The 15,274-nt window shown below is 34.4% G+C and overlaps 3 protein-coding genes across 3 annotated transcripts; all 3 read right to left on the bottom strand.

Moving 5' to 3' along the window:
• Nucleotides 1-1,569: 1,569 nt before the first annotated feature.
• LOC110725538 lies at nt 1,570-3,208 on the bottom strand. The gene is made up of 3 exons (XM_021905003.1): nt 2,576-3,208; nt 2,303-2,502; nt 1,570-2,111 (listed from the first exon to the last, which is right to left on the bottom strand). Exons 1-3 carry the CDS (start codon nt 2,672-2,674, stop codon nt 1,874-1,876), a joined length of 537 nt encoding a protein of 178 aa, XP_021760695.1. The 5' UTR covers nt 2,675-3,208; the 3' UTR covers nt 1,570-1,873.
• A 13-nt stretch (nt 3,209-3,221) lies between these two features.
• Nucleotides 3,222-8,922, bottom strand: LOC110726315 (nephrocystin-3-like). Its single transcript, XM_021905772.1, has 10 exons — nt 8,897-8,922; nt 7,985-8,117; nt 7,197-7,312; nt 6,799-7,072; nt 6,016-6,166; nt 5,068-5,305; nt 4,889-4,980; nt 4,512-4,647; nt 3,806-4,137; nt 3,222-3,477 (listed from the first exon to the last, which is right to left on the bottom strand). Exons 1-10 carry the CDS (start codon nt 8,920-8,922, stop codon nt 3,227-3,229), a joined length of 1,749 nt encoding a protein of 582 aa, XP_021761464.1. The 3' UTR covers nt 3,222-3,226.
• Nucleotides 8,923-13,306: 4,384 nt separating this feature from the next.
• LOC110728477 (protein MITOFERRINLIKE 1, chloroplastic-like) lies at nt 13,307-15,163 on the bottom strand. Its single transcript, XM_021908122.1, has one exon. It carries the CDS (start codon nt 14,606-14,608, stop codon nt 13,340-13,342), a length of 1,269 nt encoding a protein of 422 aa, XP_021763814.1. The 5' UTR covers nt 14,609-15,163; the 3' UTR covers nt 13,307-13,339.
• Nucleotides 15,164-15,274: the final 111 nt, after the last annotated feature.

Below are 15,274 nucleotides of genomic sequence, written 5' to 3'. Positions count from 1 at the left end.
GTAACGAGTGTAATGACTTGATTTAGATTAATAGACCGCACTAAATTTCTCAAATTGTCATATACTCTTGTAAATTTTTAAGAATTTTTAATTACTCCCTCTATCCCATAATACTTAACACAATTTTCATTTTCATCCGTCCCATAATATTTGATACATTACTAAAGACTACTAATAAAAAAAATATTTTCCCACATTTTCTCTCTCCTCACTTACCCTACTCCCACCCCAATTGTTATTTTCTTATAATAAAAGAGAATCTTTTATACAATAAACAAATGTTTTAAATAAACCTGCTTGTAATTTTCTTAAATTACGTGTCTACCCTAATCTCCCAAGTATTATGAGACGGAGGAAGTATTTATCAGTTGCTAGTTTTTTTATAAGGTAGTAAGAAAAATAATTATTAGGATGCCTTCTGCATGAGGAGAATTTTTTATGTATCAAAATATAGAATAATAGTAACAAACTAGAGTTATTAAAAACATCAATATCCATACTATAAAAAACTAAATGACCTACATTAGCGATCCAATCTACCGTACAAGTTACTTCACGGTAGATATGATAAATACTCATTTATGAAGCTGAATAATGAGAGAACAAGTGCTTTGAGTTTCAAGCTCGATTTTGCCAAGGGATTGTCCAAGTACTTTCTATTGAGTTGATGACAAATAGATTACCACTTTTAATTTGAATGTTCTGAATGCTGCATTATTGGAGAGTTAGTTGAACTCTTTTAAGAAGATTTATAGCTTATTATGAATGCTTTTGTGTTGCTGAGGTTGAACATATATAGATGCGTTTATGAGGGCTCTGCTAGTTTGCTATGAGAATAACAACATATAAATTATACAAACTACGTTGTGTTATACAATGACTAAATGCTTTCTCGATCTATCTCCAATTATTTGATTCATAGCCATGTTATACTTTAGTCCTTTAATTTTAAAGTTATGGTCCATCAAAACTTATAAATATGAGGCAATCTTTTAAGGTCCAATTTAAAGAACGGGAAAAAATAATAATTTATTGACAATATGAAAATGTTCAAATGTACATGAGTAATGATAGCAATGAATCAGTCAAGGCATTCATCAACTTGGCTTTAAAATGGCCAATTTACAAAATGTAATATTAGGTTGGAAAGCAATTAGTGTATATATTGGACAATTGGCTAGAATTAGCATTATATACATGGAGGGCACCATTGTCAATCCAATCAATTCCTCTCTAATAAAAAGCCATCAATAGTTGCACAATTTGAACTCTCATGCAGCTTGCTATGAAAAATTGTAGCTTGGCAAGCTGATCTTACCGCAAGACGTGCTTACTATACATCGTATAAAGTACTCATACTTTCTCCGTTCTCTTTTAAGTGTAATATTAGAAAATGTATTGTCCTAATCACTACTTTGGATGATTGTAAGATTGGAAACTTAAACCTAATATTATATTGTACAGTTACATTTGGTGCACTTACTATATTTCATGTACAGTGTGAAAGTGCTTCTTTTTGAAAAGATTATCAGGGATTATTAATGTTATTAATGAACCAGTCATATCAAAGATAGGAAATTATTTCAATTGATCAACTACATGATACAAGTACAAAAAATGAAGCAATCTTTAAGCTCGTTACAAGACAGTGCAAAGTACTAGTTAACCAAATGAAGATTACCATGAACACAAACGCACATCTAATTGCACCTTTTGACATCGGGTTGATTTTGGTATATACTACATCAAATCCAGCTTCACATCATTACCTTTTGTTCTTTTGTTTGCTGCATTCAAGGATCTCCCATTGCAGTACCTTGCTCGATCATGATTATTAGCAGTTTCTTGTGAATTATGTATCGTCGAATGATTATTAAGAACTTCCTTGGGAATTATCGCTTGTTTTTGCAGTACCTTTCACCCAGAAAGCATAAGAGGTTAGACCTAAAACAGTGCTAATTATGCACCAAAGTGCATCACCAATGTAATATTTCTCATTGCCCACGTTACAGTCGTCGCCATTTATTCCAGGATAGGTCTTTGCCAAATAATGGCTGTTGTTGAGCATTGCTGTGTATATTAATCCAACGAACGCAATCACAAAGGTTAACCTACATTCACAAAGTAGAAAGTTTCAGTAAGTTAGTCATGTAATAGATTACAAGCAAGCTAGAAACCGAATGATTGATAGTTAAGATTGTTTAGGGTTAACTTGTGGCCGTATTTACATGGTCACATTGAGTCACACATGACCAAAAACGAAAAGGAGAAAAGGGGACAAATTTAGAGAAAAATGACATACCAAGAACAAATATAGAAGAACAGTGAGGTTATATAAGAGCAACGTTTAGAAAAGCGTTGTCCACAGCAGCAGAAGCATTTAATTGCAAGACGTAATACAATTTGCTGAGCTAGTATAAATAGTGCTGCTATTATACCAAGAGCATCTGCTGGACTACTTGGATATCTACATACCCCTTTTGATTTGGTAACATCTTTATCCTGCGTAAATTGACCGAATTAAGTCTTTTTGCCAAAAAAAACAGAAAAAAAAGGTTGGGGGTAACATTTTTACCTTAATCCTCGTGGCATAAGCAATAAAACTGAAAGTTACAGCAAAAACTCCCAGGAGGAGGACAGCCATAGGCAGCAAAACAACATTTCTCCGAATCATATTGATCGATGTATGTTCTTCGTTCTGCACCTTTTAATACGTGATTGTAGTATCGAATCGATTAAGAATTGAGTATGAGTTTGATGCATACATATACTGGTACTAGTTAGGAGGACTGGTAATGACAATATGGAAAGGTATAAAAATAATAATGTTCATCTTACCTTGAAAAACAATTCAAGCATCTTGGACAACTAGGCTAGATATTTTTTTTTTTCTTTATTTTTTTTATTGGGAGGAGGGGAAAGTTGGTTGATAAAGCCATTATATTCCTTGATAAAAATGTATGGTGGGCATCAATATTACTTTGAGAAAAATTAGTGTAACTTACAGGAAGCTCTATGCAGATTCCTTGTTCAAAGAAAGTTCTAACAACTGACTCGAGACGATCCTGCTTTCTCTGCCCTGGCTCCAGTTCATGGAATATGATCGATTAACTATCGGGAACATTCTTTCCCATAATCTAAACAGATGATCTACTCTTCACTCTCCTATAAACATGATCTACACATGATACAATTGCACAAATATATTTCACAGAGAAAAGTACTGCTAATATTGAACTCTATGCTTGTACTTGTCTCTTAAAACAGATAATCTTCTCTGGACAGGGAACTTCTCTTGCTTTTTCCCTAATTTATCCAGGTAGAATAAAACTTTCTTCAAGGTTATCATTACTTCTTCACTCTCATAACCAAACTCTTTCTCTTGAATTCTGAGCACCCTCTTCAGCAGCTCCAGTAGCTCATCGTCACCCTCTCCTAATCTGGTCTGTATTGACACTAGACAGTCAAGAGCTTCCCCTACAGTACCAGAAATTCAAAGAGATTATTATTAATCGGCCAATGGACAGAAAAACAAACTAATTATAAATTGACATGTTGGAGATTTTGTGAGCAGAAAATAAAGACAATTCAAGTATCAGCTCTATATGGCAAACAATGTTGTCAATTGCAGGAAGTGTTACAGATAAATGGTTTCTCAGATCTACAACTTCAGAAGTGAATCACTTTTCAAGTAAAAAGCCAAAATTGTACTATAGCTACAAATAGACAAATCAATTACAGCCTACGTGTGAATCAGTAGGATAATATATTTGCTTCTGTGATCTAAGTTGAATAAAAAACTTACCAACTGGAAGGGATTCTTTTCCAAAAGCTGTCTCACGAATGCGCAAAACTTCAATGGCAAGCTTTTCAGCTTCTTTATCACGTCTTAAGTTGAAGAGGGTAACCGCAAGATGTAGCATGGGAAAGGTGATGGACGGATCATCAGGGCCAACAGACTTCATCATGACCCGCAAAGACATCCTGAGCAAGCGCTCTGCTTCGACATAGTTCTTTGAGAAAGAATAGGAGGTTGCAAGGTTTATGAAGTGGGTGGCCAAGCTAGGATGATCTTTTCCTTTAAACTTCTCAGTAATCACCAAGCACTCTTCCAACAGTTCTCGGCCTTCGTTACCTCTGAAAAACGCACAAAAATAATTCAACACATGCGGCTTTTAGTCAAAGCCTCATTGGTGATAAGGATATTAGGAAAGAGTCTTCCTATTTAAATGCGAATATAACATACGGAGTATTAATTTTTACTAGTGCGGAGTATCATTTTGAATGAATAAGTAGTCGTTGCAAGTTTGTAACTTTCAAAAATGCAAAAAGAAAGCTAAAAATAGTTTGATTTTATGTAGCACAGGATCGAAGTTCTAAGACATTTACACAATTATACTATATATACTAAGTTAAAATTTCCGTTTCATCGAACAGAACAGGGAAGCTAATTTATACTTCATCGTAGCAACTATGCTAGATAGCTTCTTGATTTGTAAATCCAACTATACCTTCCGACTATATGAAGTAATTCAGCTAAATCTAATCTCATCTTCTCCATAATGTTGTCATCTAATGCTACATATCTTGAATCCCGAATGACCTGAAGAGCTTTTCTGTATAGGTGAATGGCTTCCTCAGCATTCCCTGTCAGACACAACACATTACATTCAGCAAATTTTCCATCATACAGCAGATTTTATGTAGCACCAGGAGGAGCAGTGACATGCAGGGTCACATGGTAATATGATACATATTTGAAAGTTGGAACAGTCTCTGCATTAACTTTCATTACAAATTACTACAATATTGTCAATGATAGTTTGTTTTTAATACATTTTCTAGTACATGATAAATAATAAGCCATAAAACAATCCAGTGTACTAACCCTGAGCACATTTTACATGGGCAAGGGAGCAAAGAGCCATGCCAGTCCTTCCATCAGTTTCTCCATGTAACCTTGAATACAGATTCAAAATCCTGCAAATTTTTTATAATATTGAAGCCAAATATAAGTGTGTTAATTATCTGAAACAAAACCTTCAAACATCTCTACAAACACAATGCAAGATATAATGGAATCTGGTAAACGGAATCTCTGCATCATTAGGCTTCCCTTGACTGAGTAGGAGATTGCCAAAGCCAGATAAAGGTAACACAAGGTCAAGGCTATCAGCACCATGACTTGACTCCACAATGGTAATTACACGTTGGTAGATTTCTACAGCTTCTGCAGCTCTTCCAACTGAACCAAGATGTTTAGCCAATCCCAACAGTGGTGTGACAAGAAATATACTGTGCCTGCCTATTAAAGACATTCAAACATAACATTAGCTGTTTCTTTATGTCAGCAAATCAGGTTGGTCTTACTTTTTATTAAATGAAAGGTTATTTTCATTATCCCACATCAGCATGGAAGTCATCGAAGTTAATATAATAAATGATATGCAGAGTACTTTACTTCTGTTGTATCTCTACATTTTAGAAGTCTCACGACTATTGCAATACACAGGATGGTTATAAATTGAAAAATATAATAAAAAAGCTGCTTTATATAATTTATAGATAAACCTGTTTGTCTAGGACCACATAAAGAGAACAAATAGATACAAAACTTGCGAATTCATGGCATTTTGGGCTTTTCGTGACTAAGCAAAGAGCATGAGAGGTAGGGCATAGCAGAACAATATCTAAAACATAATGTTTTTCATTCATTTGTTATTCTATAATATCATGAGGACGGAAAATGAGGCCAAGAAATGCTTTAGAAACCAAAGCAGCTCAATCTACAAAGTTACATAATTTGTTGATGAAGTCAGTTTAATGCTTTAAGCTAAATTATCGCTAACATGGTCACTTCTAATGATCACTTAAAAACTCTTAACTGTTATTATGCACCTGATGCACACAAGATGAGCTGGTTATAATATGACTTCAAAAAAGCTAACTAGATTACTAGAATCAATGACTGGCCTTAAGCATCATCAAGTAGAAGATGTTAAGTATTAGACCCACCATGTAAGTCTTCCAATATTTTTAGAGCCCTTTGATACATAAGCATTGATTTCTCTGATTTCTCCAATGATGAATACATGCTTCCCATGTGTATAAGTACTGAATCCAATAACATTTCATCATCTTTCAAACAATCAACGATCTTGCTCATCTGACCAATCAAGTAATTAAAAGTATTAGAAACACGATATCAAAACATATTTCTTTATCACATAATACACCTAAAGACATAAAGAACTTCATGGACTAGTGTAACATAAGAGCACTTATAAGCTCTATTAGTAAGTTGTTGCTAGGAAGGTGAAATACTGATAGGAAGGTGAAATACTGAAGCTCTATGGGTAAAATTAAAGCATAGCTGAATGGCCTGAATCTGTCCTATAACTCCTATTGTTATACATGAAATGTACTTAGTAAAAGATTAGTGGTGACTTTTCAGAAGAGGTTAAAAGATTGGATATGAAGGACAGAGTCTTAAATGTTGCTAGAGCTAGACAGCATGGTTAACACAAAATCGACTCTAGCCCCCACAAGGTATAGTCCATGCATATGTATAAGTGAAGATTTCTTGATAATGGATACACAAAAAGTAGTAGAGCAAACAAAAAAACAACTATTCAAGTACGAAGAATTGTTGACCTTACAATTTTCTGCAAACATCATTGTTTTCAAACATGAAATCTCTTAACCAAGCAAAAGATTGTTATCAAAATATCCTATTCAAAAAAGAAAACTAAAAGCTTCATCTCAAACATTACAAAAGAGGGAGAACCAAGAGATTACCGTGTCTAATAGCGATTCAACCATCTTTGAGTTGCCAAGAGCTATATATCCCAAAGCAATAATATCAAGAATAGCAACTTCTTCAATCCCTAAAAATCCTGCATCCAACTGTTCTTCTACTGCTTGATAATTTGCTTGAAGTAAATCTATGGCATCACTTTTCTTCCCTGTTGAAATCAAAGTTTTGACTTCATCAAATAACCCTTGGAGATGCTTCTCAAAATCATTTGCAGTGTTCAAGGGGTGACTTGAGCTATCAAGCAAAGTGTCAGACCTGTCAAAAATACATATTTAAAAAGTGACTATGCCAACTGTAAATGCCATTCCTTCCTCTTCATGTTATGTGGCCTAGTGCCACTAAATGGCAAAGGCTTTTGCGACACTTCTTTGGAAATAACAAAGTTAGACTAACAGAAGACATCCAAAGAAGAGGCAGAGGGACCAAAGAGGGTGGATTCTGGCCGTTCTGTGCCCATTTATTAATGTCATCTCTCATGTGATGTGAAAGGTCAACCTATCAAAATGGGTAATGTTTAAACCATCTGCTCTCATCAACTGTCGTGTCTACTGTTTGATGGAAAATAGTAGGATTCTACCTTGGGTTGCAACTAACAAACCAACAAATTGGAGTTGATGGGGCATTGAAAGGCTGAGGCTTCTCTCAACAGAAGCAATCAGTCACTTGAGGTTAATATATGTTATTCTGTATCTTCCTGTCTTTGAGGATTCAGAAAGTGGTGTCAATGGGTTTACTACACATAAATCAGCAAAATGATTGACATAAAATGCTTAAGCCAAAGCAGCACTCTTTATGTAAACACTCGACTATGGAATCGTTGAGATTACAGCTAACACATCATATAGTCACAGCCATTGGAGTCCCATGAGCAACAAGTATGATATCAAAACATTAAATTCAGACTATTTAATATGGTATACCCCATAAAATACCACCATACACTTTCCTTTATTTGCAAACATGCTATACACAATCCATACCCATATTACACTTCATTTCACTCAAGGCAATGTGGGAAATTCAAACTTCCACAAGAAAGAAACTATCACAATTAACCAAGAACACTATATCAAGGCCCCTACCTTTGGAAATGTGGAACAATAGAACACGCCCGTTTTTCAATTCAGTTCCATTGTACATTATTGGTAATACAATCTTAGAACACACCCTCGAAGACTGTGGACGCGCAATGCTTAGACAAGGGACCACATGAAGCTTAACATCACATTTCGGATGCTCAAAATGGATAGGGAAGCATGCCATAGAGTTCAAATTCGGATGAAAGCAAGCATAATTCATCCTGCAAATATAACATAGCATTAATTTCAACAAATAGGACACCCAGCAAGTACTGATAAGCAAATTTTCAGTATGACCAGCAAGAGGAAATGAAAATACATAAAAATATATACAAATTAAATGTCATTCCTTAATCATCCTCTAATACTACTATTACTATACTATAACTAAATTTTTCTTTCTATATCCATCTAACTCATTTTTCTTAATAGGTTTCTATAAATTGAACATGGATTCATGAATTGATTAAAAAATAGAAATCATTCTGGAGAAGTTCAATTTTACTTCAAATTAATTAGATAATTTGTTCTTTGTATGTGAAGTTTTGGGAACAGGATAAGAGAAAACCCATTAAATTTAACAAATTTTAAACTTGACCCATTAACAAATGTTGGGTATGACCCAAATTTTATAAGCCCATTATATTGATGGAGTATAATCTAGAAGCTTCCTGAAAAATCAAGAGAAGATTACACTTGATTTTTTAGAGTTATCTACAACTTTAATATCTCTTAGAATATTCTAGAGAATATTAAAAGTAGAAGCCTCTAGATTAAGAGCCATAATTATGGAGAAATTCCCATAAAAATCTAGAAGCCTCCATCCTCACCTATAAATATGGGTCAAGGGCATAACAACAACAACACAACACAAAAACACAAGAAGCCATACCAAATACAAGCCTTTCTACAAAATATTCTCCCTCCTTGTAATATTCCACTACTATCATAATACTCCTTTATGAGTTTCTTATAGTGAGAGTTCTCTTGTAATAATCACCCTCTCAAGAGTTCTTGTACTCTCATACTTTCAAATAGTGGAATAAAAGTGCTCGTTGTTGTATAAAATCGTTTGTTTATTTATATTAATTATCTTGTCAATTATCAATTTAGTTTATATTTCTCAATCAAACACATCTTCGCTTCCGCTGTGCACTCACCAACCCTAACAAGTGGTATCAGAGCCAAAGGTTGATTAGAGTGTTTACACATTAAAGATGTCTTCGATCACGAAGTTCGAGATTGAGAAATTTGACGGCAAGATTAATTTCAGCATCTGGAAAGTCCAGATGAAAGTCGTTCTAGTACAGAGCGGATTAAAGAAGGCTTTGGATGGAAAAGCTAAAAAACCAGAGTCAATGACAGACGAGCAATGGCAAGAGTTGGACGAAAAAGCCCTCTCGACAATCCAACTATGTTTAACCAAGGAGGTACTGCGCGAGGTTGTCCATGAAGACACAGCAGCTGACCTATGGCTGAAGTTAGAGTCACTATATATGACTAAAAGCCTCGCTAACAAGCTTCGACTTAAAGAAAGGCTTTATACAATTCGAATGGCCGAAGGTACTTCTATTCAAACTCATCTCGATGAATTTAATTCAATTACAATTGATCTGGAAAATTTAGATGTTAAAATCGAAGATGAGGATAAGGTCGTGTTATTAATTGTCTCCCTACCACCTTCGTATAAACACTTCAAGGAAATTATGCTTTATAGCAATAGTGATACTCTTTCTTTTGAGGATGTTAAATCTCACTTACTCTCAAAAGAAAAGTTTGACCTTGAAGTTCATTCTAATGAAAATGCCGAAGGTTTAAGTATACAAGGGAGATCACACGGTAGTAAAAGTACCAATAAGAAGTCCAAATTTAATGGACACAAATCCGGAAAATCTTGCAAGTTTTGCAAGAAGCTTGGGCACACAGTTGAAGAATGCTGGTTTGCAAATAAAAAGCTCGAAAAGAAAGAGCAAGAGGAAAAGCCGAAAGAGACGGCAGAAGCCGGTTTTGGAGAAATAGAGTCCGATGATGAAGTTCTCTTAGCTACTTCACCAAGAAGAAATAAAAATTCTGATTGGGTACTTGATTCGGGTTCTGCCAACCATATTTGTTCTCAAAAGTCTCACTTTACCGACTATCAGCCGGTAAAGAATAAAACTGTTACAATGGGTAACGGTTATCATTGCAAAGTTCGTGGTGTTGGCTCCGTACGGATCAAGACGCAAGACGGTGTGATCAGGACTTTGTCTAATGTTCATCATGTTCCTGATCTGAAAAAGAATATCATTTCTGTTGGCATTCTGGACTCAAAAGGATATAAGATTTCGGCTCAAGGTGGAGCACTCAAAGTCTCCAAAGGTGCTCAAGAAATATTGAAGGCCATCAGACATAGAAATATCTATGTATTACAAGGATCTTCTATTATGGCTTCGTCATACTCAATCCGGACTCGGCAACAACGCTCACATAATACGGGTCCAAGTAACATACGACGAGCGCACAGATAAAATTTGGTCCAAGGTGGAGATTGTTGGGTATGACCCAAATTTTATAAGCCCATTATATTGATGGAGTATAATCTAGAAGCTTCCTGAAAAATCAAGAGAAGATTACACTTGATTTTTTTAGAGTTATCTACAACTTTAATATCTCCTAGAATATTCTAGAGAATATTAAAAGTAGAAGCCTCTAGATTAAGAGCCATAATTATGGAGAAATTCCCATAAAAATCTAGAAGCCTCCATCCTCACCTATAAATATGGGTCAAGGGCATAACAACAACAACACAACACAAAAACACAAGAAGCCATACCAAATACAAGCCTTTCTACAAAATATTCTCCCTCCTTGTAATATTCCACTACTATCATAATACTCCTTTATGAGTTTCTTATAGTGAGAGTTCTCTTGTAATAATCACCCTCTCAAGAGTTCTTGTACTCTCATACTTTCAAATAGTGGAATAAAAGTGCTCGTTGTTGTATAAAATCGTTTGTTTATTTATATTAATTATCTTGCCAATTATCAATTTAGTTTAAATTTCTCAATCAAACACATCTTCGCTTCCGCTGTGCACTCACCAACCCTAACAACAAATTGTCACTATAAAATACAATCAGAGCAATATTCAAACTTTCAACTCAAAAAACTCGAAAAAGCTTCTACCTTTGAAACTCGCAAATTGAAGAAGAAAAAACCCCAATAGAGAGAAAGAGAGATACCTGTCAGTAAAAGAGGGAGAGGGAAGAAGGGCTGTTGCCATTGGAGCAGTGAAGCACAGCAACTCAGGATGAGAGATAATAAAGAGAAAGAGCAATGGTTAAATGACTAGTGACATCAACACAATCTTCTTTCTGAGTATTTGCAAATGCTTCAAGAAATGAATTTGTTGGGCCCTAAATTTATCTACCATTTTTCGCACGCCAAACCCAAGTTTTGTTTCGACTTATTTTAGGTAGAACAATTCATGCTCCGAAATCGTAAGTATAATTTTGCGTCTTAGAAAATTCGGATTATTTCAGATAAAATAAGTTTAGATTTTTCAAGGTAAAGAATAAATTCATTTAGTTTTAATTCTAAATAAAATAGCAAAATAAGTCAAATTGGAATATACACACATTTGATTCATTTATAAAAGACTAGGTATGTTGATGAAACTCGCTGGCTCATGAACTATTGAGCTCGGTTCAAAAATTCTATGAGTTGAGCATCACTATGTGCTTGACTCGAGAAGTTTGTGAGCTATTCAAAATTACTTTTCTTTAACTATTCTATAAATATAACTTAGTTGAACAAATAATCGAATTAAGAATTTAAGATGAGCCACTCTATCATCATTGACTTATCTATAAACGTGCAAAAACATTATACCAAGTATATGATTATAGTGTTAGACCATAGGTTACATACATCAATGTATTACTATTAATTTATTATTCTAGTCATTTAACATTATCATAAAAGAGGTTTATAACGTGAAACGTATACATTAAAAAAAACAAAAATATGTAATATCCTTATTCATTATAAACAAACTCCGGTAGTGAGATCTTCATTATTATGAAATAATAAGATAGATTCATCCATAATAATCAACTAATTACAAGCTAAACATTCACAAATTGTGAAATAAATCATAGAGTTAAGTCTATTTGCTCTTCCGTTTAATCCTTAATTCTTTCTTTTTCTCCATTGCTTGTTGTTTCTTTTTATTGTCGTTGTAAGATACAGCCGACCAGTATCCAGTGGTTTGACTAAAATATTTCGGCGTTGACCAACACTCAGGCTTTTTAACCCTAACTTTTTTCTTTTTATTCTTTTCTTCTTCCTTCTCTTCTACTCGTACCAATTGTTTTGGTATAGTTTGCTTCAAGTCATAAGGATACCACTCAGCAACTTTGTCACCAATTAGCTTCTTCCTTAGTACCTTATGAGCGGATCTTTTGGCCGTGGGGTTAAGTACGTGCCCAAATATTTGTGCCCTTGCTTCCGACACTCCTTGCACCCCCGCCGCTGCCACCACATACTTTAGCTTACCTGTTGCACTCATCAGTCACAAAAATCTTATACCTAAGTCATAAATTTAATATCAGAATTGATCAATAATAATCACAAAATTAGGGCAATTGCTCAATAAAAATAAAAAAAACGTATATTTATACATGAGCCTAGAATGCCATGCAAAGCAAGCCAAAGATCTTGGTGGATACAAAAATCAATAGGTTTAGGAAAACTAACATATATCCTAAAATAAGATAAAATGGAATATACGTAATAGTAAAAAAAAAATAAAAAATAAAACCTTAAAATAGGGAGGAAATTAGCCTAAAAGGCACATTATGTATGCTAACTTTACTTTTTAGTAGCACCGAGATTTCTTGGGCTAAAAGGAACTTCCAAAATGCAGTTTTTGTTCATATTTGTATTTCTTTTATTGTCAAAAAATATTTGTATTTATTTTGAATCCCAAAATTTAAATCAGATCATCATACTCCATAGAGCTAAAGTGAATATTGGTGCTCGTATCACGTTAAGTTTTGGAATAGTTAGATTGGTTGATAAGATGACATACACGATACACCTAATAGCTCATGAGTTGGCCAATCAAGATCCATTCGAACAAAGTTCCTACTTGAATAGACTAGTCAAATTATTAATGTTCAACTCGACTTCAGAAACTTCAAAATAAGTCAATTTGTTTAGGATGTAAACATATTGTGGTTTAGGCCAAAAAACAGTTGGTTGATTGTTTTAATCTCTTTATAAGTATGTACCATATATGCGCCTTTGACTAAAGGTATCGTACTCGTTGACTAGTTCTTATCTTTATTGTTTTTTCCCAAGTAGCAAATACGTATTGAAATACTTAATTTGACATCCATAAAAGAGCATTGTAAAATTTATTAAGAAAACAGAGTAATTTCATACATAAAAAATGTGCAAACTACCCATTTAATGAAGGTTCTAAAGCCATTATTTCCTTAGATTGATTTTTATGCTTAAGATATTGATCCAAAATAGCAAGTCTTGCAGTTTCAAATGCAAAATAACCAATAGCAGAAAAACAAGCACTATGAACAACTCTTGCACCCATTCCTCTTGTTAAACAAACCCAACCTTCTTCCATCAAAATTTGCTTGACAATTCCACTAATTCCACCATTAAAAACCACCCCTTGAAATTGTGTCATCATCCTAGTCTTTACAACATCTAATGGTGTTGTCAATGAGGCCGAAATCGCCCCGGCTAACGCCCCACAACAAACACTCTCCAATGGTGTCAACTTCTCCTTGTTTCCCTTCCTAAGTACCGCGATTTTAAGCCACTCGAAAGATGAATAACTCAGAACCCCTGCAGGTAAATTTCTTAGTAATGTAGCTGAGTAACCAGTGTACAAACCTAATACACCGCCTTTTCTCAAAATTTGGGCTAATATTTCCCATGATTTTCCCTTTGCACCAGCTTGCATTCTTTGGGTTATTAACTCTTTAGGTACCATTATTGCAGATGACACAATACTTCCCATTAAACTAGCTGTAGGAGGGACTAACAAAGAGGGGAATTCGTCAAATTTCGACAAGAATGATTTACTAAACTCACAAGTTCCAAATAATAAAGCAGATGAGAATGTTGAACCAACTATTACAGCAGATATGCCACTGTAAAACCCTGATATTCCTTTAGTTTGGAAGGTCTTAATGATCGCGTCGAGGGTATTTTTGTAAATTTGGCTAGCCCCTTTAGTCTGAAGCTTTGTTTTGATGGTGTCTAGTGGGTGTAGACAGAAGTAAGTGAATGCACCAGCAGATGCTCCTGCTAACGTGCCAATGAAAGCACGTTCGAAAACCGATAGGCTATTCATGGAGGATTTTAGTGATATATGAGAAGTGGCTGGTGGTTTTTTTGGTGTTGGTGGTTGGAGTTTGAGTTGCATGGACATGGAGGTACAGAGGAAATGAGGGAAAGGGACATTGTTGGTGGATTTTCGGGTTTTCGGGGAGATGAGGATGGTGTTAAGGTTGGAGAAAAGGGTGTTGAAATGGAGATCAGAGGTTGAGTTGCAAGGTAATGGTAGAATAGACATTGATGAATTGGAAGAAGAGTTTAGAGTTTCCATGGTTAAGTTTCTTGTTTTTGAGTTTGTGTATGTTTGAGTGTTTCTGTTTTTGTAGACATCATGTTTAGAGTTATTGGAAAAAACATAATGATTCATGCCTTCTCAATATAATTTTATAGTAAAAAAAAATAAAAGGACTTCTTCTTGCCTTCTTCTTTTAGGAAATGAATGATTGTGGTGAGACTATGTTCAAGATAACAAAGAACAACAAAGTATATCAATTAAGAATAAAGTATTAAAAGTGGGTACAAGATATTAAAATGTGTATTTCATCCAAAAAAAACAGGATATTAAAATGTGTAGAATAAACCTTTCATAAATGTTGAACCATTTTTTTTTTTCTTGAACATAGAAATCATATGTTTATTACTGTTACATGTTCTGATTTTTTTTATCTTCACACTAAATATGCCCTGTTTTCAAAAAAGTTTTTGATAAACTCCATACATAATAACATTTGGAATTTCATTCTCCTCTTTGTTAAAAATCATATGCTTCTATGTGAAATGTATACAATCGGGTATGTCTAGATTATTTTATATTGGAGATACAACGGGGTGGAAACCCCAAAAGAATCATCACTCAACATACCCGAAATCCACCAAGGCAACAGAGCAAGTCTATAGTAAATATAACTTTCTTTTGCCCAACTGAACCACAACACAATGTACCTGCCTTAAGAATTTAAGATGTTCCTACTACTACTAGTATTTACATACTAGATCTACTAAAATAAATACAAACTCCCAAGATCAATCATTT

This window comes from Chenopodium quinoa, unplaced genomic scaffold, assembly GCF_001683475.1.
Source record: "Chenopodium quinoa cultivar QQ74 unplaced genomic scaffold, ASM168347v1, whole genome shotgun sequence".
Lineage (NCBI taxonomy): Eukaryota > Viridiplantae > Streptophyta > Magnoliopsida > Caryophyllales > Amaranthaceae > Chenopodium > Chenopodium quinoa.
Note: the sequence above shows the minus strand (reverse complement) of the source record. Positions and strands in the feature narration are given on the sequence as shown.

Coding starts and splice junctions, on each gene's coding strand:
- LOC110725538 (XM_021905003.1), bottom strand. CDS start 2,674: ATGATTCGGAGAAATGTTGTTTTGCTGCCTATGGCTGTCCTCCTCCTG. Junction 2,503..2,575: donor CTTATGCCACGAGGATTAAG/GTAAAAATGTTA, acceptor CAATTTACGCAG/GATAAAGATGTTACCAAATC. Junction 2,112..2,302: donor TTCTTCTATATTTGTTCTTG/GTATGTCATTTT, acceptor TTGTGAATGTAG/GTTAACCTTTGTGATTGCGT.
- LOC110726315 (XM_021905772.1), bottom strand. CDS start 8,922: ATGAGAGTACAAGAACTCTTGAGAGG. Junction 4,648..4,888: donor CCATGTAAAATGTGCTCAGG/GTTAGTACACTG, acceptor TGTGTCTGACAG/GGAATGCTGAGGAAGCCATT. Junction 4,138..4,511: donor TTACTTCATATAGTCGGAAG/GTATAGTTGGAT, acceptor TGCGTTTTTCAG/AGGTAACGAAGGCCGAGAAC.
- LOC110728477 (XM_021908122.1), bottom strand. CDS start 14,608: ATGAATCATTATGTTTTTTCCAATAACTCTAAACATGATGTCTACAAA.